General features: G+C 38.7%; 1 protein-coding gene across 3 annotated transcripts in view; it reads left to right on the plus strand.

Moving 5' to 3' along the window:
• Positions 1-23,124, plus strand: part of KCNT2 (potassium sodium-activated channel subfamily T member 2) — a 701,340-nt gene extending 678,216 nt beyond the window's left edge. For all 3 annotated transcript variants that reach the window (XM_053693834.1, XM_053693835.1, XM_053693836.1), the window contains 3 exons: positions 2,713-3,013; positions 14,931-15,015; positions 22,738-23,124. In XM_053693834.1, coding sequence (XP_053549809.1) covers positions 2,713-3,013; positions 14,931-15,015; positions 22,738-22,849 — 498 coding nt within the window. In that variant the 3' untranslated portion in view covers positions 22,850-23,124. The remainder of the gene's footprint in view (positions 1-2,712; positions 3,014-14,930; positions 15,016-22,737) is intronic.
• Positions 23,125-23,399: the final 275 nt, after the last annotated feature.

Here is a 23,399-nt window from a genome sequence, read left to right on the forward strand (position 1 = left end):
GTTTATGGTTCAGGTAGAGGAGTAATTTTAATAAGCACATATTATTAAATGTACTTTGTTCTTTTTGGTATCCTTTGTTGAAAAACAGAGAGGTAGGCTCAGGAGCTGCAATGCACTAATAGAAGCTATCTGCTGATGCACAGCTACACACATATGCCTCTTATCATTGGCTCAGTTAGTGTTCAGCTTGTTTCCAGTAATTAATTGCTGCTCTTGAGATCACTTTAAAGTGCCATACAACATGTTGAGATCTGAGCAAATTCTAAAAGGGCTAATTAAGTAAAAATAGTTTGCATTAAAAAATTGTTTAATAATTGCTGGCAAGCATTTTAAAATAAATTCCAAAAATAAGCAAAAATACTTGCATAGCCATGTTTTTTTCTGCAGAAAATCACCAGTAAAGTCTATGGGGATCTTTGTTAATAAATCATTTGATACATTATTGTAAACGATTGTGTTGGACCCCAAAATGTTCCGATATATTAGATTTTCTTTTTGCACTTAAATGTCCCTTTAAAAGACCTTTAAATAATTCATTCTGACTTCCTTGCCACATCAGTAAATACTGTTTTTGTGTGTTTTTTATTTATAAACAAGATTTCTTTCAGCTTAAAACTATTAAACTAAAAAAGTATTTTTGGCGAGTGAAGGGGCAGGGATTACACACTCGTTGGAGTGATGCATACAGGCCAGCGGACGAACAGATCAGCTGCCCGTATGCAGCAAAGGCGTGCGGACAGATCTCAAGTTGAGAAGCTTGTCTTCACCCGGCTAATGCATGGGGGCCTATGGGTATTTTTGCAGACAAATTAATGAAGTCAGTTGAAGCCTTTTCTAGAACAACAATGCACTTCTGTTCCTGAGCTGGGCACTATTACTGAGTGCTGAGGTTTATTTTTTAACTATATATCTATATAATTTTTCAGGGATTAAACATATGGGGCCGAATTATCAAGCTATGTAACGACCTCTGCTCCATAACTTGTCCGCCTGCTCTGAGGCGTTGGACAGAAATCAACCCGACCGAATACGATCGGGTTGATTAACTCCCCTTGCTAGCAGCCGATTGTCTTGCAAATCTGCAAGGGGCGGCAATGCACCAGTAGTTCACAAGAACTGCTGGTGCAATGATAAATCCCGACATTTATTTACATCATATCATGTCCGCTCGCACTTACATAAATATGCCCCATGGGGGCCAATTTATCAAACAGTCAATCGACCCCAATGCATTTGTTTTTCCCCTCAGAGGCGGCGGACAGGAATCCACCCGATTGTGTACGATCGGGTTGATTGAAACTCCCTGCTAGTCGCCAATTGGCCGCGAATCTGCAGGGGGCAGCATTGCACAAGCAGTTCACCAGAACTGCTTGTGCAATGTTAAATGCCAGCAGCGTATGCTGTCGGCATTCAGCGATGTCTGGCGGACATGATATGCTGCAGCGTATCATGTCTGCCAGACATTGATAAATCGGCCCCATAGAAGCAAATTGCAGTGACTTTCTTTAAAAAAAAAAAAAAAAAAAGGAATAAAGAGACAAAAATATCTGTTTCGTGCATTGAGATATTTTAAGAACAATTTTATTCTATCAACATTTATATGAATATTTTATAGTTTATAGTTTATATCAGAAATAGAGGTTATCCTTTTAAATGTTGATGACATATGACTGTTTCTCAGCAACAATAAAGTAACATTAAAGATAACATAATTTGGACACCACTCTGTAAATAATGTGTAAAATCTAGGTTTTAGAGATTAATCTGAGGAGCCGGCGTAGTGAGGAACCAACCAAACATTGTATCATAACTATCTACGTAGAAAAAATAACAATTTTATAAGAACATCCTTAAAAAAAAATACATAAAACATGTAATATGTGAAGTAAGAGCTGGTTTTCAATTAAAACATATAACTGTATAATTTGTTTCTATTAATGATCATTGGCTGATAGATCATATGTCAAGTAAGTCCTTTTAATACTGTAACCAATAAGCAATGGGCATCAGTAAGACGTACACAGTTGATACTAATCTATTAACTTTAGTCTTAATTTATGCAGTTTTTGACTTCAGCATATTAGTAAAACAGTCTTTCATGTAAATGATAGATTTTAATTGAGTGTAATTTGCTTTTAAAGGGACACAACCCAAATTTTCTTCTTTAATGATCCAGATAGAGCATGCAATTTTAAGCAACTTTCTAATTTACTCCTATTATCATTTTTTCTTTGTTCTCTTGCTATCTTTATTTAAAAAGCGGGAATGTGATGCATAGGAGCCGGCCCATTTTTGGTTGAGAACCTGGGCTATGCTTGCTTATTGGTGGCTAAATGTAAGCCTCCAAAAAGCAAGTGCTATCCATGGTGCTGAACCTAAAATGGACTGGCTGCTAAGATTTACATTCCTGATTTTAAAATAAAGATAGCAAGAGAACAAAGAAAATGATAAAAGGAGTAAATTAGAAAGTTGCTTAAAATGTCATGCTCTATCTGAATCATTAAAGAAAATAATTGGGTTCAGTGTCCCTTTAAGGACTTAGATCTGCACGGCAAGTGGGAATTGCTGAAATATCACAGTCAGGCTATTTCACGTGAAACACTTTTTTGTTGTTGGAAGCTTCATGCATCAGAAATGAAATAATAAAACTCATTTCTATGTATATTTCACCGCCAATATAGACAGTAATGTCACTCTGTCTGTTTTATAAAGTCACAGATTTCGATCAGTGTAGAAGAATGGGAAGACACAAAGGAAACCAAAGAACAAAGCACAAGCCGTAACAATCATAGAAATTCCACATCTAGTGACCAATCAGATCATCCCCTGCTGAGACGCAAGAGCATGCAGTGGGCCAGGAGGCTGAGCAGGAAAGTTCCCCGTCACTCCAACAAAACAGCAGAAAGAATCAGTCAGCAAAGGATGACTCTGTGCCGGAGATCAGAGCGCCAGGAACTGGCAGAGTTGGTGAAAAACAGAATGAAACACTTAGGACTTTCTACAGCCGGTTATGGTAAATAAGATAACCATGAGCAAGACGTATAAATATTATATCACCTGACATCTGGGGACTAGGGAGCAGTGATAGTGAGTGTGCTGGCACCTCATGTATTCCTTGATCTAGTGACGCCACCTCCTCTCTAAATATTATATCACCTATCTATGACATCTGGGGACTAGGGAGCAGTGACAGTGCGCTGGCACCTCATGTATTCCTTGATCTAGTGACGCCACCTCCTCTCTAAATATTATATCACCTATCTATGACATCTGGAGACTAGGGAGCAGTGACAGTGAGTGCGCTGGCACCTCATGTATTCCTTGATCTAGTGACGCCACCTCCTCTCTAAATATTATATCACCTATCTATGACATCTGGGGACTAGGGAGCAGTGACAGTGAGTGCGCTGGCACCTCATGTATTCCTTGATCTAGTGACGCCACCTCCTCTCTAAATATTAGAGATCATGTTTTCTCTCAAAATTAGGAAAAACTTTCTATACCAAGAGATTACACCTGACCAATGGCCAACACTAAACATATAATACCTGGGCACATGAGCTGAGACTTATCTGCTTCTCATTCTCATAAATAAACAGCGACCGTCTATAGCTAGTAGCAGGTGGAATACAATCTAGCTCAGATCATTTGTGAGGGGACACTAAAGCCAGCAGGAGATAACTATATCTGAAGTATTAGGTGCACATCCAAAATACTATATATCTATAGAGAGATGGTAGCTAGATAAATAGATAAATAGATACTAGCTAGCTAGCTAGATAAATAGATATAAATACTAGATAGATATATTCATTAGATAGATATATAGATAGATAGATAGATAGATAGATAGATAGATAGATAGATAGATAGATAGATAGATAGATAGATAGATAGATAGATAGATAGATATAATATAAATAGTTGCAAGATAGATAAATAGATGATAGATAGATAGATAGATAGATAGATAGATAGATAGATAGATAGATAGATAGATTAGATAGTTTTTTAGATATATTTATAATTCTCATGATTTCTGGACTTTTCCAATACAACATCTTGATAGCAATTTTAAGCAATGAAATGTGCACAGCTCAAATACAAATCTCAGAATGTTCAGTAATGATTGCTATTGAGTTTTTGTACATTTTATGTCAATTAGATATGTGCATTTTGCAGTTACGTTCGCTGCCAAATGTGGAAGTAAGAGGCTGTTTTATGTATTTGGTTCTTTTCGGATGCGAGTAAAACACACTGAGATCTGGATTTGAATAGATCTTAGTGTGAAAAAGCCCCTTTTCTAATATTGGGTCAGTGACTAAAATCAGTGTCAGGCTTTTCCTTATAATCCATTTACCTTATTTAAAGAATGATACTAGTCTTATAAAAAGGATACATTTATTAAATTCCAAATCTATACATAAGTGGTGACAGAGGCGTCTATTCTTCTAGTCTACACTATAGACTAATGCCTGTGGGTGTGTGCATGCAAAGAAAGATGAAGTCTGTCTCTATTACGTTTGGTGTAATTCTGTCATTCCTTTTTCCTCTTTTTCAAGCTGCTTCTCAAAACATATTTATAGCCAAACAGCCACACCACGAAGACAGTCCCAGCCAATCAAATTCATCATCTGTTTTATAACAATTCTTCTGTTGAGTTAACTGCCTGTAGATGTCGCTGTGGTCCAGGAAATGTTTTCCTAATGCCATCTGACCTTTGTGACCCATCACAGGACTGACCTTATCTGAGTCATTTTGACGATTTATGAAACCATGGATGGTAGCGTTAGGGGTTGAATTGCTTGATACAATCTCTTGGAATGGTTCAGCGTTCCTTACTATAGCAAAATGTGATTTTCCAGTTATTACACTTAGTGTGCTTCACGTGCACAAGAGGCTATTACTGAAGGCAGCCTCTTCTGTGTTCGGCAGTGAACGTAACTGCGGAATACACATCTCTAAAGCCAATTATAAAATAAAAAATCCTAAATTATATGAAGTTTTTAACCGCACACATCGGATATCACATTTCTTGGTTTTGTGGAAAAACCCGGTGGTCCTGCACATTATAAGTTAATTAGCCACAATGTTTTTCTTTTCCTGCATATATTTGGCTTCTATAAAGATCAGCAAAAAATTTGATTATTTATCTAATTCAAAATGGCGGCTATTGAAATGTCTTGCATTGGTTTTGAATTAAAAGCTAAAACTCACACAACTATATAACATGTACACTCAGCAGACTGTTATGGATGAAATGGACTCTATAATACTCAAAGCAACAGAAGCTTCTGAACCACTATGGTCTTTCTTATGGGCAAATATATTGTTGTATATATTTTTATAGCACACATAAACACACAAACTGTCAGATGCAAGAAAAGCTAGAATTAATGAACGTCAAGCGAATGCACCACTTATGAAGCCAGCATTGCAGATGATAGCTCTGATGAATAGAAGGGGAATAAAACCCACAGTGTATATGACTGCAGGAGCAATTTATCAGCTCGCACATAGGAACACCGTAGCAAGAGATGATTTTTTTTCTGATGTTAGCTGCAATATGAAATGACGGTGCGACACATCTGCAGTGTAATCTATTTCTATTCATGAAATACTGAAGGAGGGATGTAGAATATATTCTACAAGCTCTGTTTTTTGTAGCTGTCTTTTATCGCTCCAGGATGCAACAATCCTCCTGTGAGTTTTAAGTGAAGATTGAAAGTTTTTCTTGTTAGGATTCAGTGCTGTCATCGACACATGTACATAGCACCCACAGTTTAAAAGAAAAAGAACAAAATACCTATTGTTTGTACATTGTTACATTGTTTTCCCTTCACTGATATGTCTTTCTTCAACCTGAGTTCTTCTCTGTTTGTAAAAAATATCTTCTAATAACTCATAAGACAAATACTATATATATATATTGCAGACAGATAGCACTCCAGACTTCATACAACGATAACCCTGGGTGCTGCAAAACATCTTCATAGTAGGTAAAAGAAGTGTACTTCAATGGGGATTAGTTTCGCAAATGATCACTTTAATTAACATTAAAGTCACCATTTACAAAACTAATCCCCATTGGAGTGCGCATATTTTGCCTACTATATATAAATAAATAAAAAATCACATCTTTATCTTTTTTTATAGAGAAATATGGTTTTGTTGCATTTTTAAAAAAGGAAAAGCTTTCAAAAGGAAAGTTTATTGATAATCAATAAAAATATATTACTACTTACTAAACTATGCTTATTATTTTGGCATCATAATCACTGGACCAAGACAGCTGCTCCTATTAACGTAAAAATAAATATAATCTTTGTCTCCCACCACAGTGCTGCATAAAATCTTGGAACCTATATGTATATGGTATAATAAAACTCATTGTAATTATATTCCTCCCTTAATGTAGAAGTGGATGTATAAGTCATAGCGGCCTAATTATCACTGTGCGAGTGGACATGATCCGACAGCATACACTCTCGGCATTTATCATTGTACCAGCAATTCTGGTGAACTGCTGGTGCAATACCGCCCCCTGCAGATTTGCGGCAAATCGGCAGCTAGCAGGGGGCGTCAATCAACCCAATCATATTGCATCGGGTTGTGTCTGTCCACTGCCTCAGAGCAGACGGACAGGTAATGGAGTAGCGGTCTTTAGACCACTGCTTCATAACTTGTGTTTCTGGCGAGAATGAAGGCTCGCCAAAAACACGGGGCACCAAGCTCCATACAGAGCTTGATAAATAGGCCCCATTGTATCAAGCAACCCATCAATTGGGTAACAATTAAGCTAGCCTACTATGCCCTGAACATGATCCCTCAAGTCATATACTTGCAAACATCCAATTTACATTTGTCACTTGATGAGAGATCGTTAAACTCTTTCCTCCATAACATTGCATGCAAGTTAATGAGACAACCTGAGTTTATTTGGTATCCTGATATTAAAGGGATATTGTACACTAGATTTTCTTTGCATAAATGTCTTGTAGATGGTACATTCATAGCCCATCTGTGAGTGTTTTTGTAACAATTTATAGTTTTGCTTATTTATTAATAGCATTGTGCTGCTTTTTAGACTCCTAACCAAGCCCCAAAGTGAGGGGGTGCTCTTCCTGCTTTCTCAACCCTTTCCCAAGAGTGTCCAAGCCTAACCTCATTAACAGTGCTAAGCTGGGAACTTCTAGGAAATGTTTTAAAAAGTTTTATAATGGATTTTTAGATCAGTATCTGTGCAAAGTATTATTTATAGTAGTGTCTATCACATGCAGTTATATAACACCTGGTGTTCACTGTCCCTTTAAGACAACCTATATAATTGGGTATTAATGGTGGTTTGCTTTGTGTGGATCATGTAGAGAGGTTCCTTGAGTGTTAGAGAAATGTGTGCTAGTTGATGTATGGTGTAAATTGAATGTTTGCAAGTATATGACTTGAGGAATCCTGTTGAGTGCATGTTAGGCTAGTACACTTGGGGAAGTGTAGTGTGCTGGGTCATTAAGCAATTGATTGTGATAGGCTATTGGGGATGAGGTAGGTAGAATGTAGTTGTAAATGAGGTGGTGCATTTAGTGTTAATAGCCATAGGAGGGGTCTTTTGTAGGTGTATTGTATTTTGAGGCGGTTACAGAAAGGGTGTATTATAGGTGGTAGGTAAACGTTGGAGATTACTGAGGTGGAAGTCATGATAATTGGTTATTGCAGTGGAGAACTGTGGTTACAGAAATTGTGCTAGGGTTATGATTTATGTTGATTGAGTGGTAACAAAGTGGTCATTGAGACCAGCTGTAGGGATGGAAGAATGTGTTTATATCCGAATTCGAATGTTAGAACGAATGTTATTGTAGAAATTCGATTTACATAATAGAATGTTGATAAGAATGAATATTCTTAAAAATTCGATTTTCGAATGTTATTTACAGTTTTCGAATGTCACATTCGAATTCGAATATCACATTCGAATTCGAATGTTACATTCGAATGTCACATTCGAATTCGAATATTACATTTGTAAAACACAATTGTAGACTAGAAACACTATTTCGAATGTCACATTCAAATCAAATATCACATTCGAATCGAATGTCACAATCGAATTCAAATATTACATTTATAAAACACAGTATTAGACTAGAAATACAATTTCAAATTCGAATGTCACATTCTAATCGAATATCACATTCGAATTTGAATATTACATTTATTAAACACAGTTGCAAACTAGAAATACTATTTTGAATTTGAATGTGACATTCGAATTCGAATATTACATTTAAAAAACACAGTATTAGACTAGAAATACTATTTAGAATTCGAATGTGACATTCGAATTTGAATGTCACATTCAAATTCGAATATTACATTTAAAACACATTATTAGACTAGAAATACTACATCAAATTCGAATGTGACATTCTAATTCGAATGTAGCATTCGAATTCAAATATTACATTTATTAAACACAGTTGTAAACTAGAAATACTATTTCAAATTTAAATGTCACATTCGAATTCGAATGTCACATTCGAATATTACATTTCGAAATTGAATGAATTTCATAGCTAAACATTCTATTATTCGAACAAATATTTTAAAATTTTATTGAAAAATTCGAAAATAGAATGTTAGAATGTTATATAAACATTCGAAATTCGATTCGAACGAACAAATGTATCAAAATTCGTTTTAAATTTCGAATTTTTAGAAACATTCGCCCATCCCTAGCCAGCTGTAGTTAGCTGCTATTATTTAGTGATGTGAAATGGCGCACTAAGTAATAGCAACTTAATTGTCACCCAGTTGCAGCAATGCTGATTTTTTCCTATACAGGCTCCATGTTTGTACCAGGATTGATATTGTTTGTCCAACAATTGTTAAGACCAGGCTAAAAGAGAGGTTTCTCATTTGCATCCCTGGACTCCCATTATGGAGGAAACTGTAATAAAAATCAAAACATCTCTCTGTGGAATTTCACACTCAAGCAAGTGCCAGGAATACTAATATGGTAACAGCAAACAGCAGAGGTATTTTCCTTGTAGACATTGAGATTTCTCAACCATAGATGCAGCTATCGCAGATGAAATATTGCTGGAAATAACTCATAAGAGATATGTTTGTGTAGGCGGAAGAGGAACACAATATAAGCACAGGACATTTACTACCTTATCACTTATATGACTTGCAGTTCTGTGGCAATGCGCTCGGTTTTAGTACATTATGATACCCTCTTGCTTTATACGATTTTGCAGTTCCTAGTGATGCCTGCTATTGTACAGACAAGCTGTACGAGGGATTTGGGAAGGTCCCCAGCTAGACTATTGCACATAACTAAATCATATCTAATATCGCATAAGTGTTTACTGATCAGTGGGATGATATATGTCCATTATACACTAGTTGACAGAGCAGAAATGCTCAGATACAAACTATAAAACGTAACGTGTAGGCTCACTCACACACACACATATACACACACACAGCACTCATACTCATACACACAGCTGACTGACTTACATACACACACAGCAGGCTAACTTGCACACACACAATCATGCATACAGCTGACTGACTTACATACACACACACAGCAGGCTAACTTGCACACACACAGATACACACACTCATGCACACAGCTGACTGACTTACATACACACACAGCAGGCTAACTTGCACACACACAATCATGCATACAGCTGACTGACTTACATACACACACACAGCAGGCTAACTTGCACACACACAGATACACACACTCATGCACACAGCTGACTGACTTACATACACACACAGCAGGCTAACTTGCACACACACAATCATGCATACAGCTGACTGACTTACATACACACACACAGCAGGCTAACTTGCACACACACAGATACACACACTCATGCACACAGCTGACTGACTTACATACACACACAGCAGGCTAACTTGCACACACACACTCATGCATACAGCTGACTGACTTACATACACACACACAGCAGGCTAACTTGCACACACACAGATACACACACTCATGCACACAGCTGACTGACTTACATACACACACACAGCAGGCTAACTTGCACACACACAGATACACACACTCATGCACACAGCTGACTGACTTACATACACACACAGCAGGCTGACTTGCACACACACACACACACACACACACACACACACACACACACACACACTCATGCATACAGCTGGCTGACTTACATACACACACAGCAGGCTAACTTGCACACACACTCATGCACACAGCTGACTGACTTACATACACACACAGCAGGCTAACTTGCACACACACTCATGCACACAGCTGACTGACTTACATACACACACAGCAGGCTAACTTGCACACACACAGATACACACACTCATGCACACAGCTGACTGACTTACATACACACACAGCAGGCTGACTTGCACACACACACACACACACTCATGCATACAGCTGACTGACTTACATACACACACAGCAGGCTAACTTGCACACACACAGATACACACACTCATGCACACAGCTGACTGACGTACATACACACACAGCAGGCTGACTTGCACACACACACACACACACACACACACTCATGCATACAGCTGACTGACTTACATACACACACAGCAGGCTGACTTGCACACACACACACACACACACTCATGCATACAGCTGACTGACTTACATACACACACAGCAGGCTAACTTGCACACACACTCATGCACACAGCTGACTGACTTACATACACACACAGCAGGCTAACTTGCACACACACAGATACACACACTCATGCACACAGCTGACTGACTTACATACACACACAGCAGGCTGACTTGCACACACACACACACACTCATGCATACAGCTGACTGACTTACATACACACACAGCAGGCTAACTTGCACACACACACACACACACACTCATGCATACAGCTGACTGACTTACATACACACACAGCAGGCTAACTTGCACACACACTCATGCACACAGCTGACTGACTTACATACACACACAGCAGGCTGACTTGCACACACACACACACACACACACACACACACAAGCATACAGCTGACTGACTTACATACACACACAGCAGGCTAACTTGCACACACACTCATGCACACAGCTGACTGACTTACATACACACACAGCAGGCTAACTTGCACACACACAGATACACACACTCATGCACACAGCTGACTGACTTACATACACACACAGCAGGCTGACTTGCACACACACACACACACTCATGCATACAGCTGACTGACTTACATACACACACAGCAGGCTAACTTGCACACACACAGATACACACACTCATGCACACAGCTGACTGACTTACATACACACACACAGCAGGCTGACTTGCACACACACACACACACACTCATGCATACAGCTGACTGACTTACATACACACACAGCAGGCTAACTTGCACACACACTCATGCACACAGCTGACTGACTTACATACACACACAGCAGGCTAACTTGCACACACACTCATGCACACAGCTGACTGACTTACATACACACACAGCAGGCTAACTTGCACACACACAGATACACACACTCATGCACACAGCTGACTGACTTACATACACACACAGCAGGCTGACTTGCACACACACACACACACACACACACACACACACTCATGCATACAGCTGACTGACTTACATACACACACAGCAGGCTAACTTGCACACACACAGATACACACACTCATGCACACAGCTGACTGACGTACATACACACACAGCAGGCTGACTTGCACACACACACACACACACACACACACTCATGCATACAGCTGACTGACTTACATACACACACAGCAGGCTGACTTGCACACACACACACACACACACACTCATGCATACAGCTGACTGACTTACATACACACACAGCAGGCTAACTTGCACACACACTCATGCACACAGCTGACTGACTTACATACACACACAGCAGGCTAACTTGCACACACACAGATACACACACTCATGCACACAGCTGACTGACTTACATACACACACAGCAGGCTGACTTGCACACACACACACACACTCATGCATACAGCTGACTGACTTACATACACACACAGCAGGCTAACTTGCACACACACACACACACACACTCATGCATACAGCTGACTGACTTACATACACACACAGCAGGCTAACTTGCACACACACTCATGCACACAGCTGACTGACTTACATACACACACAGCAGGCTGACTTGCACACACACACACACACACACACACACACTCATGCATACAGCTGACTGACTTACATACACACACAGCAGGCTAACTTGCACACACACTCATGCACACAGCTGACTGACTTACATACACACACAGCAGGCTAACTTGCACACACACAGATACACACACTCATGCACACAGCTGACTGACTTACATACACACACAGCAGGCTGACTTGCACACACACACACACACTCATGCATACAGCTGACTGACTTACATACACACACAGCAGGCTAACTTGCACACACACAGATACACACACTCATGCACACAGCTGACTGACTTACATACACACACACAGCAGGCTGACTTGCACACACACACACACACACTCATGCATACAGCTGACTGACTTACATACACACACAGCAGGCTAACTTGCACACACACTCATGCACACAGCTGACTGACTTACATACACACACAGCAGGCTAACTTGCACACACACTCATGCATACAGCTGACTGACTTAGATACACACACAGCAGGCTAACTTGCACGCACACAGATACACACACTCATGCACACAGCTGACTGACTTACATACACACACAGCAGGCTGACTTGCACACACACACACACACACACTCATGCATACAGCTGACTGACTTACATACACACACAGCAGGCTAACTTGCACACACACTCATGCATACAGCTGACTGACTTACATACACACACAGCAGGCTAACTTGCACACACACAGATACACACACTCATGCACACAGCTGACTGACTTACATACACACACAGCAGGCTAACTTGCACACACACAGATACACACACTCATGCACACAGCTGACTGACTTACATACACACACAGCAGGCTGACTTGCACACACACACACACACTCATGCATACAGCTGACTGACTTACATACACACACAGCAGGCTAACTTGCACACACACAGATACACACACTCATGCACACAGCTGACTGACTTACATACACACACAGCAGGCTAACTTGCACACACACAGATACACACACTCATGCACACAGCTGACTGACTTACATACACACACAGCAGGCTAACTTGCACACACACACTCATGCATACAGCTGACTGACTTACATACACACACACAGCAGGCTAACTTGCACACACACAGATACACACACTCATGCACACAGCTGACTGACTTACATACACACACAGCAGGCTAACTTGCACACACACACTCATGCATACAGCTGACTGACTTACATACACACACAGCAGGCTAACTTGCACACACACACTCATGCATACAGCTGACTGCCTTACATACACACACAGCAGGCTAACTTGCACACACACTCATGCACACAGCTGACTGACTTACATACACACACAGCAGGCTAACTTGCACACACACACACACACACACACTCATGCATACAGCTGACTGCCTTACATACACACACAGCAGGCTAACTTGCACACACACAGATACACACAAACACAGCAGGCTGACTCACATACACACACACCAGGCTGACTCACATTCACACACTGATACACACACAGCTGAGTGACTCACATACACACAGTGATACACACACCTGACTGACTCACATACACAAACTGATACACACACAGCAGGCTGACACACATACACACACACCAGGCTGGCTCGCATACACACACTGATACACACACAGCAGACTGACTCACATACACACACTGATACACACACAGCTGACTGACTCACATACACACACTGATACATACATCAGGCTGACGCACACACACACTGATACACACACAGCAGGCTGATTAACATACACACATTGATACACACAAATGACTGACTCACATGCACACTGATACACACACGGCTGACTGACTCACATACACAGCGATACACACACAGCTGACTGACTCACATACACACACTGATACACACAGCAATCTGACTCACATACACACACAGCAGACTGAATCACATACACACACTGATATACACACAGATGACTGACTCACATACACACACTGATATACACAGCTGACTGACTCACAAACACACACTGATACACACACAGCTTACTGACTCACACACACACTGATACACACACAGCAGGCTGATTCACATACACACACTGATACACACACAGCAGACTGACTCACATATACACACACAGCAGGCTGACTCACATACACACTGATACACACACAGCTGACTGACTCACACACACACACACACACTGATACACACACAGCTGACTGACTCACATACACACACTGATACACACACAGCTGACTGACTTACATACACACAGTGACACACACACAGCTGACTGACTCACATACACACACATACACACACAGCAGGCTGACTTATATACACACACTGATACACACACAGCTGACTGACTCACATACACACCCGGATACACACAGCTGACTGACTCACATACACACCCGGATACACACAGCTGACTGACTCACATACACACACCCATCTCTGCTCACCTCCTCTGTATAACTAGTGAGTGAGTTACGTTTGGGAGGTTGTGCAGTTTTCACCTTATATCTCCTTCTGCTCTTTGGGTTTATAAGTGTTTCCCCATAGCCCCAGCTACTCGCACCTGCTCTCACTGTCTGGGTTGGTGGGTACACACTGTATCTGTAATTCTCTCTCTTTGTGTTTCGTCCTTCAGATGAGATGAACGATCAGCAGAACACCCTGTCCTACATCCTCATCAATCCTTCCCCAGACACGCGGTTGGAGCTGAGTGATGTTGTGTAAGTGCGTAAAGTGCCAGTCTCACGACTCGTTCTGTTCTTCATCTTTCATGCAACAGTTCATTTCTTGACTGTCACCAATTTTTTACAATGCACTGAGCAATTATTTTATTAACTCATTCATTGCCCAAGAAGAGAACAATGTGTTTATGGCTCTTCTTTATATGAGATATTTATTCAATCTGAGCCATTAAAAAAATAAATAAAGTGTATATTAAGATTTCTTATTGGTTTAAGCTTTGTGTCTGGTTAATACTCTGATTGCTGTTGTCTAGTGATACAGCTGAGGGTCAACATTTAATATAAATAATATAGGTTGAAATGACCAGTCATAGTGGAGCTTCTGACCCTGATGCTAAAACACTGCTACCTAAGGCTAATAAGATACTAGCATGTATTAAAAAGGCATAATTCTGTCACTATATAAACCCCTGGTAAGACCTCACCCCGAGTATGGAGTGCAGTTCTGGGGACCGATCTAAAAAATAGACATTGCAGACTTCAAAAGTTCAAAGAAGGGCCATAAAGCTAATAAGGGGAATGGAGAATTTTAACTATGAGGAGAGGTTAGCTGTGTTTGTTTTCTCTACAAATAAAGCATTTGAGAGGTGACACATTTACTTTATATAAATATATTTAAGGCCTATATACAGAGATGGCAGAAGCTCTGTTTATTCCAAGAAGTTTGTGACAAGAGTTCACAATTTAAGGCTGGAAGAAAGGAGATTTAATCTTCTGAAACAGAAACGTTTTTTCACTTTAAGAGGATTCAAATTGTGTAAACATATTACCTAAGGAGGTAGTAAATGCCAATACCTTAGATATATTTAAAAATGGTTTAGATACATTTCTGGTTAGAAAACAGAATAATTCAGGGAAATAGTTGCTTATAGTTATTGGGTCACCTTTTTAATGGGATTAATTTAAGCTCAACAGGATCTTTTTTGTAAGTATATTAGATTTGTATAGGTTGAACTCGATGGACTTCTGTCTTTTTTCAACCTCATCTACTACGTTACTATGTTTTTATGTATATTACATATTATGAGCTAGATTACGAATGGAGCGGTAGTTTGCACTCCTGCTCATGTGTACATATGTACTGTATTTATGTGTTTACATGTCTGTAAATACATATATACCCATATAAATACATAAATACATATGTACACACATATATATATATATATATATATATTCATATGTATGTATCTCTATGTTAAAACCCTTTTCATGCTTTTTTCACACCTTAGACCTCATATCTTTGGTTAAGGCCCTTTTCATGCCTTTTTCACACCTTAGATCTCATATCTTTGAGCCCTTATAACTTTGTAATGTAATTTTAATGTTTTCTGTGCAGCTTTTTAGTCTAGCGTAACAGTTAACCAGAGCTCTGAAGTCATGCTATCCGGACGCACATTAAATTCAATTTCACTTGAGCAAACAAGTTTACTTTCAACTCATAATACACATGCTACTTCCGAGGTGGGCAATCAATTATTACCAGTGGTACTTTACACTAATCACAACCCACCCCCACTGCCAATAAAATGAAAGGTCTGACCCCGGTACTACTGTCTTTAAACATAACCAAGTCCAACCATGATAGTTTGTCTTACCCAACGCCTCAGCACAAATTCTCCACTTATATTAGCACCATGTAATTGCACCATCATTATGGTTCCTCCCACACACAAATACTCCCTGCTGTGTCTGAGTGTACCTGCTGTAGGTATGCTTTTCAACAACTGATAGCAAGAGAATTTAGTTAATTTCATAAAAAAGTAGCTTACAATTGCATTTTCTATCTGAACCATGAAAGATTTATTTTGATTTAATGACTCCTGGGTGATGAATCGAGGTAACAGAATGCATCAAGGCCTTTATTACAGAGTGAAAACAAAATAACTGCATGTCATCTTAGACATTGCAGCAAGTAAGAATAGTGTTTTATAAAACCTATTCAGCTTATCTGATCATTGAGAGGAGAATGCTGGGAGATTTATCTCTCTGGGATAAATTGATGGCATTCGCTTGATTCGTTGTATGTTCGTCCTGGTGATGTTTTAAAAGCTTTGCAAATGGAACGTAAAGGGCCTCTGATTTTCTGATGTAAATTTGGAGCAAGGTCATCGTTTACTGATAATTGTGTGTGCGCTGACAGTCACTACTCAGGAATGCGTTAGCCAAGCAAGTATTTAAACAATTCTGCTAAGTGCAGATCTAAAGAAGCGTTCACTGCTGTAACGGCTATTAAAAAAATCACTTATTCAGCCCGGTTGAGCATTTGCGTGCAGCTTGGATTAAATGCCATTAAAATGCAAAGTACACAGATCGCTCTTAACCGCAGAACACCTTCATACTCCTAATAGCTCGTCCATAATTCATAATTTGTTTAAAGTATTTCAAACTTAGTTAATACAGTAGTTAAAATGCACTAATGATACATTCAGTTATACAGAATATGTCACTTGTGTATCTAGTTTTATTTCATTTTCATCCCAATTTAAGTACTTTCAAGATTTCAGTGGTTTACACATCAGTCATTTAATTATATATCTCTTATCATCCATCCATCTATCATCTATCTATCTATCTATCTATCTATCTATCTATCTATCTATCTATCTATCTATCTATCTATCTATCTATCTATCTATCTGTCTGTCTGTCTATCTATCTATCTGTCTGTCTGTCTATAAATGTATATCTAAATATATATATATATATATATATATATCTATAAATCTATATCTAAAAATGTATTTTTTAATAACTTTTTAAATTAAATAAGTCAATGATAACACTAAGTAAAAAGGCATTTTTTTAATTTGAATGAAACTTATTGATTGTAAATATAGGGAGAATAAAGTTAAATAAACTTACAAATGCACGCACATATATACACAATATATAACACATGCATACACATACACACACACACACACACACACACATTTTATATATATATATATATATATATATATACAACAGCAATAATATGCTCTAAGCACACTCCCAGCCAGTTACCTATTTCTATAATATAGACAACAAGGTCAGCTGGGAGACATTAGCATTTTTTGCCTTTTCCAGCAATTCTGGGAACACTTCCCTTTGTTTTGTACTATAATAAAGATATTAACCCCTATTCCGCCACTCCCGGACATCGCAACCACTAAATAAAGTGATTAACCCCTAAACCTCTGGCCTCCCACATCACTGCCACTAAATAAACCTTTTAACCCCTAAATTACCAGCCCCCCCACATCACAAAAAAATTTAAACTATTAACCCCTAAACCTAACAACTCCCTAACTTTAAAATTAAGATTACAAGATCCCTATCTTAAAATAAATAAAAACTTACCTGTGAAATTAAAAAAACCTAAGTTTAAACTTTAAATTAAACTAACTTTACTATTATACTAAAATTAAAATAACTATCAATTATATAAATTAAATTACTCATAAAAAAACCTAAAACTACTAATAAAAATTAAATCTAAAATTACAAAAAATAAAAAATACTAAAGTACAAAAAATAACAAACACTTAGTTAAGAAAAATAAAAGAAATTATCCAAAATAAAAACAATTACACCTAATCTAATAACCCTATAAAAATAAAAAGCCCTCCAAGCCCTACAATAATGTACCAATAGCCCTTAAAAGGGCCTTTTGTAGGGCATTTCCCTAATGAAATCAAATCTTTTCCCTGAAAAAAAATACACAGACCCTCCCAACAGTAAAACACACCACCCAACCAACCCCCTCAAATAAAAAAGCTCTAAACTCTAAATAAACCTTTACTACCCATTGCCTGGAAAGGGCATTTGTATGGGCATTGCCCTTAAAAGAGCATTCATCTCTTTTTCTTGCCCTGAAAAGGGCATTCAGCTCTTTTAAGAAAAGCCCAAACAATAATCTAAAAAAAAAAACACCCGAAAAAAGTTTAAAAAACACTAACCCCTGAAGATCCACATATAGTTTCTGAAGTCCGGACATTCAGGGGGCGAAGTCTTCATCCATGCGGCAAGGTCTTCATTCATCCAGGCGGTGTCTTCTATCTTCATCCAGGTGGCATCTTCTATCTTTATCCAGAGGCACGGAGCGGGTCCATCCTGAAGAAATCCGGCGCAGAGCATCCTCTTCATACGGTAGCTGCCGTATACTCATTCTTCAATGCAAGGGAGCCTTTTCAAAATGGCGTCCTGTCAGGGTTTTCTCCTTGTTGTGTTTGCCATGTGTTGCTTGCAGCCATTTTACTCACCTCTCTTCCTGACTATGGTGCATTGTGGGGGATGCTGCTCATTTCCTGCACTTCCTTTTATGGCCAGACTAGTGTACATCATCCATGTGAGACAGGATGTAGTCTCAGAATTGTGATGTCATCAATTATTATTTAAAGGGCCTCTGTTCAGTATGCTTTGCTTTTGTGTTGTCTCAGACCTGTTTGTGAGAGTTCCTGTGTATTACCTGGCTGCCTGACGTCCTTCCTGGTTCCTAATCCCTGTCTTGTTCCTGACTCTGCTGTTTTCCTTGTTCCTGATTCCGGCTCGTCTGACTATTCACTTTGGCTCCTGACTCGGCTCATCTGACTACCAGCTCTGGTTTTGACTCCTGGCTTGTTATATGACTTGTGGACTTTTTTATTATTTTTTGCTATTAATAAAGGTGTGATTATTTTTGCACTTCTTGTCTCAGTCTGATTCCTGGCACCCTGACACGTCCCTTGCATTCCTATTGGCTAATTAGATTTTTGAAATTCAAATCAGCCAATAGGATGAGAGCTACTAAAATCCTATTGGCTGTTTAAATCAGCCAATAGGATGAGAGCTACTAAAATTCTATTGGCTGATCTGAATAGCCAATAGAATTTCAGTAGCTCTTATCCTATTGGCTGGTTTGAACAGCCAATAGGATTTCAGTAGCGCTCATCCTATTGGCTGATTTGAATTTCAAAAATCAAATCAGCCAAAAGGAATGCAAGGGATGCCATTTTGAAAAGGCTCCCTTGCATTGAAGATTCAGTATACGGTGGCAACCGTATGAAGAGGATGCTCCGCGCCAGATATCTTCAGGATGGATCCGCTCCGCGACGCAGGGATGAAGATAGAAGACGCCGCCTGGATGAAGATAGAAGACGCCGCCTGGATGAAGACTTCGCCGCGTGGATGTCCAGACTTCAAAAACTGTAAGTGGATCGTCGGGGGTTAGTGTTAGGGTTTTTAAAAAATTTTTGGGTGGGTTTTTTTTTAGATTAGGGTTTGGGCTTTTCTTAAAAGAGCTGAATGCCCTTTTCAGGGCAAGAAAAAGAGCTGAATGCCTTTTTAAGGGCAATGCCCATACAAATGCCCTGAAAAGGGCAATGGGTAGCTTAGGTTTTTGTTAGAGTTAGGTTGTTTTTTTTGGGGGGTTGGTTGGTGGGTTTTACTGTTGTGGGGTCTTTGTATTTTTTGTCAGGGAAAAGAGCTGATTTTTTTAGGGCAATGCCCTACAAAAGGCCCTATTAGGGGCTATTGGTAGTTTACTGTCGGCTAGGGTTTTTTATATTTTAGGTTTTTTTTTTATATAGATCTATTAGATTATGTGTAATTGCTTTTTATTTTGGATAATTTAATTTATTATTTTTCGTAATTTAGTGTTTGTTATTTTTGTACTTTAGTATTTTTTGTACTTTCTTTTAGTAGTGTTAGGTTTTTTTAATGAGTAATTTAATTTATTTAATTGATAGTTCTTTTAATTTTAGTATAATAGTAAAGTTAGTTTAATTTATAGTTTAAACTTAGTTTTTTTTAATTTCCCAGGTAAGTTTTTATTTATTTTAAGATAGGGATCTTGTAATTTTAATTTAAAGTTAGGGGTTGTTAGATTTATATCCTTATGGTCTAAATAGAGAATTAGAACTGTCAGTCTTCCTCTAGGTATATACGTCAATATCAACTATTGGGATTTTCTTAAAATCAGCAGCCACATAACACGTGTATTTTTGTATATATTAATGAATTTCTACATATATTTGTATAAATTTATATGTTTTTAAATGATTGTTTTTAAATTAAATAATTTTTTAAGTGTACTGACACATTATAGATAGTACCCTGGATAGTGTTACATGAATGGTTCTTGTTAGAATATGTTATATCCTCTAGAGGGCAATGTTAACATAATCTCCATTAAAAAAAATTGTGAAGTGGGATGTGTCTCTAGGAAGTGGCCAGTGATTGGCTGGATATACCTTTAAGGTACAGGTGTACTATGTTTTATGCATGATTAAGGGACTGCGTTCCCAAAACGTTGCATACTATGCTGTCCATGAGTTGCTAATAAAGGATGCAAGGTGCTGTGGAACTGACTTTCTGTAGGTTTAGGGGTTAATAGTTTAATTTAGTTTTTTGCGATGTGGGGGGCTGGCGGTTTCGGGTTTAATAGGTTTATTTACTGGCAGTGATGTGGGAGGCCAGAGGTTTAGGGGTTAATAACTTTATTCAGTGGCGGCGATGTCGGGGAGCAGTGGAATAGGGGTTAATATCTTTATTATAGTTTGGGCGATGTTGGGGTGCGGGGGAATAGGGGTTTATAACTTTATTATAGTTGCAGCGATATATCAGGAGCGGCAGATTAGGGGTTAATAACATTATGTAGGTGTCAGCGATGTCGGAGGCGGAAGATTAGGGGTGTTTAGACGTGGGGTTTATGTTAGGGTGTTAGGTTTAAACTCCCCATAGACATCAATGGGGTTGCGTTACGGAGCTTTTTATTCCGCGATTGCAGGTGCTATTTTTTTTTTCTAACACTTTCTCCCCATTGATGTCTATGGGGAAAGCATGCACGAGCATGTCAAAGCAGCGCTTGGATTTTGTTGCGGTAGGGAGCTCATTGCAACCATATTGCACGCACAAGGCGGCTTTTCCAAAACTCTTAATGGCAGCACTATAGCGGGTGAAATAACGCAACTTTTGTTGCGTTCGTTTTGCACCCTCTGTAGCACAAAACTTGTAATCTAGGTTATTATAACTAAGTGGATGCGGTTAAAAATGAAACAAAAGTTCATGAAGTTCAACCTTCCTAGATCTCCTGTAAAGCCTTATAATAAAATACTTAAAAAGTAGTAAAATATTACTGATATCCTTATTAAACTAGACAACAATTCTAAGGATACTGCTTTATCCAAAATATGTGCTCTTTGACAAACAATCAACCAGAACTGTGGTTGTTACCATCCCAGACAGTGAGTTCCACAGCTTGACTGCTCTGAGAAAATGTTATCTCTTTGTTGAAGGCGAAATCTCCTTTCCTCTAGCCAATCACTGCTTTCTCTGGTCCCATTCCGTTTCCATGCTATAAACACTGCTTCTGCCAACACTTAATACAGACTATTATTTTACAGTATTCATGTATATAGTTGATTTAAATGAATGATATCATCTCTGAATACCTATTTTCTAGAAAACAATAAAATAAAACAGAAGTGATTTGACGCAGGTTAAATGGATATAAAAGTACAAAGGAAAATGTTATAATAGATAAGAACATGCTTGCATATAAATATGTGTTCAACCCCAATAAATGTATGAAACACATAATTAAAGTCAGCTCTAGAATAGCAATGTATGACTCGGAGCTCATATGCTTCAGCCTGGGAATTGTCTATTCTATCAATGCAGAGTTTGTAGGTCATCTTTAGAAGTCTCATCACAAATCTTTTGGTTGTTTTTTTCTAGTTATTTGATCAGACCAGACCCACTGTTGTATGTTCCAGCCAATATGCCTAGCAGGAAAAGCAGCTTTTGCAACACAACCATACCGGATTCCAAGGATGAGACTCAACTTTGATGAACCCATAGCTTCATGCAACAACTGACTTCTTATTTAATGTCTGCCTAAGCCATCAAAACTCCGCAAGATTTTTCAGCAACTGCCATAGCTCATGGTTGTCATGACATCTGTCTGGCACTGCACAAACTTAAGTGGGCACCGGTGGGCATGCCATGCCTCTAAGCTGTTCCTTTGGAGATGTTTCTTTACCTGTTTGTTGAATTTTAGGAACAATGGGGACTTACATGGAGACTGAGAGATGTTTTATAAAAACAGATACATTATGTACAAAATCTGAATGTTTTCATCAGAGTCTTATTGCCTCATAATGTCAAATCATTTTGTATTTTCACATCATACAAGGTTTTGTTTTAATCTTGGAAATAAGGAATTTGTTGCAAGGTCTGAGCTGTAGAACAACTGCTGGTTTTATTTTCCAAAATAATCTCATAGTTTCTAATTTTAAAAGAGTTGCAAAGAACAATCTCACTTAATCTCACCATATACAGTCTAGTTTTGTCCTTTCCATTGAACACATTAATTTGGCTTATAGAATATCAATATATGG

The sequence above is a fragment of the Bombina bombina genome, chromosome 10 (assembly GCF_027579735.1).
Source record: "Bombina bombina isolate aBomBom1 chromosome 10, aBomBom1.pri, whole genome shotgun sequence".
NCBI lineage: Eukaryota > Metazoa > Chordata > Amphibia > Anura > Bombinatoridae > Bombina > Bombina bombina.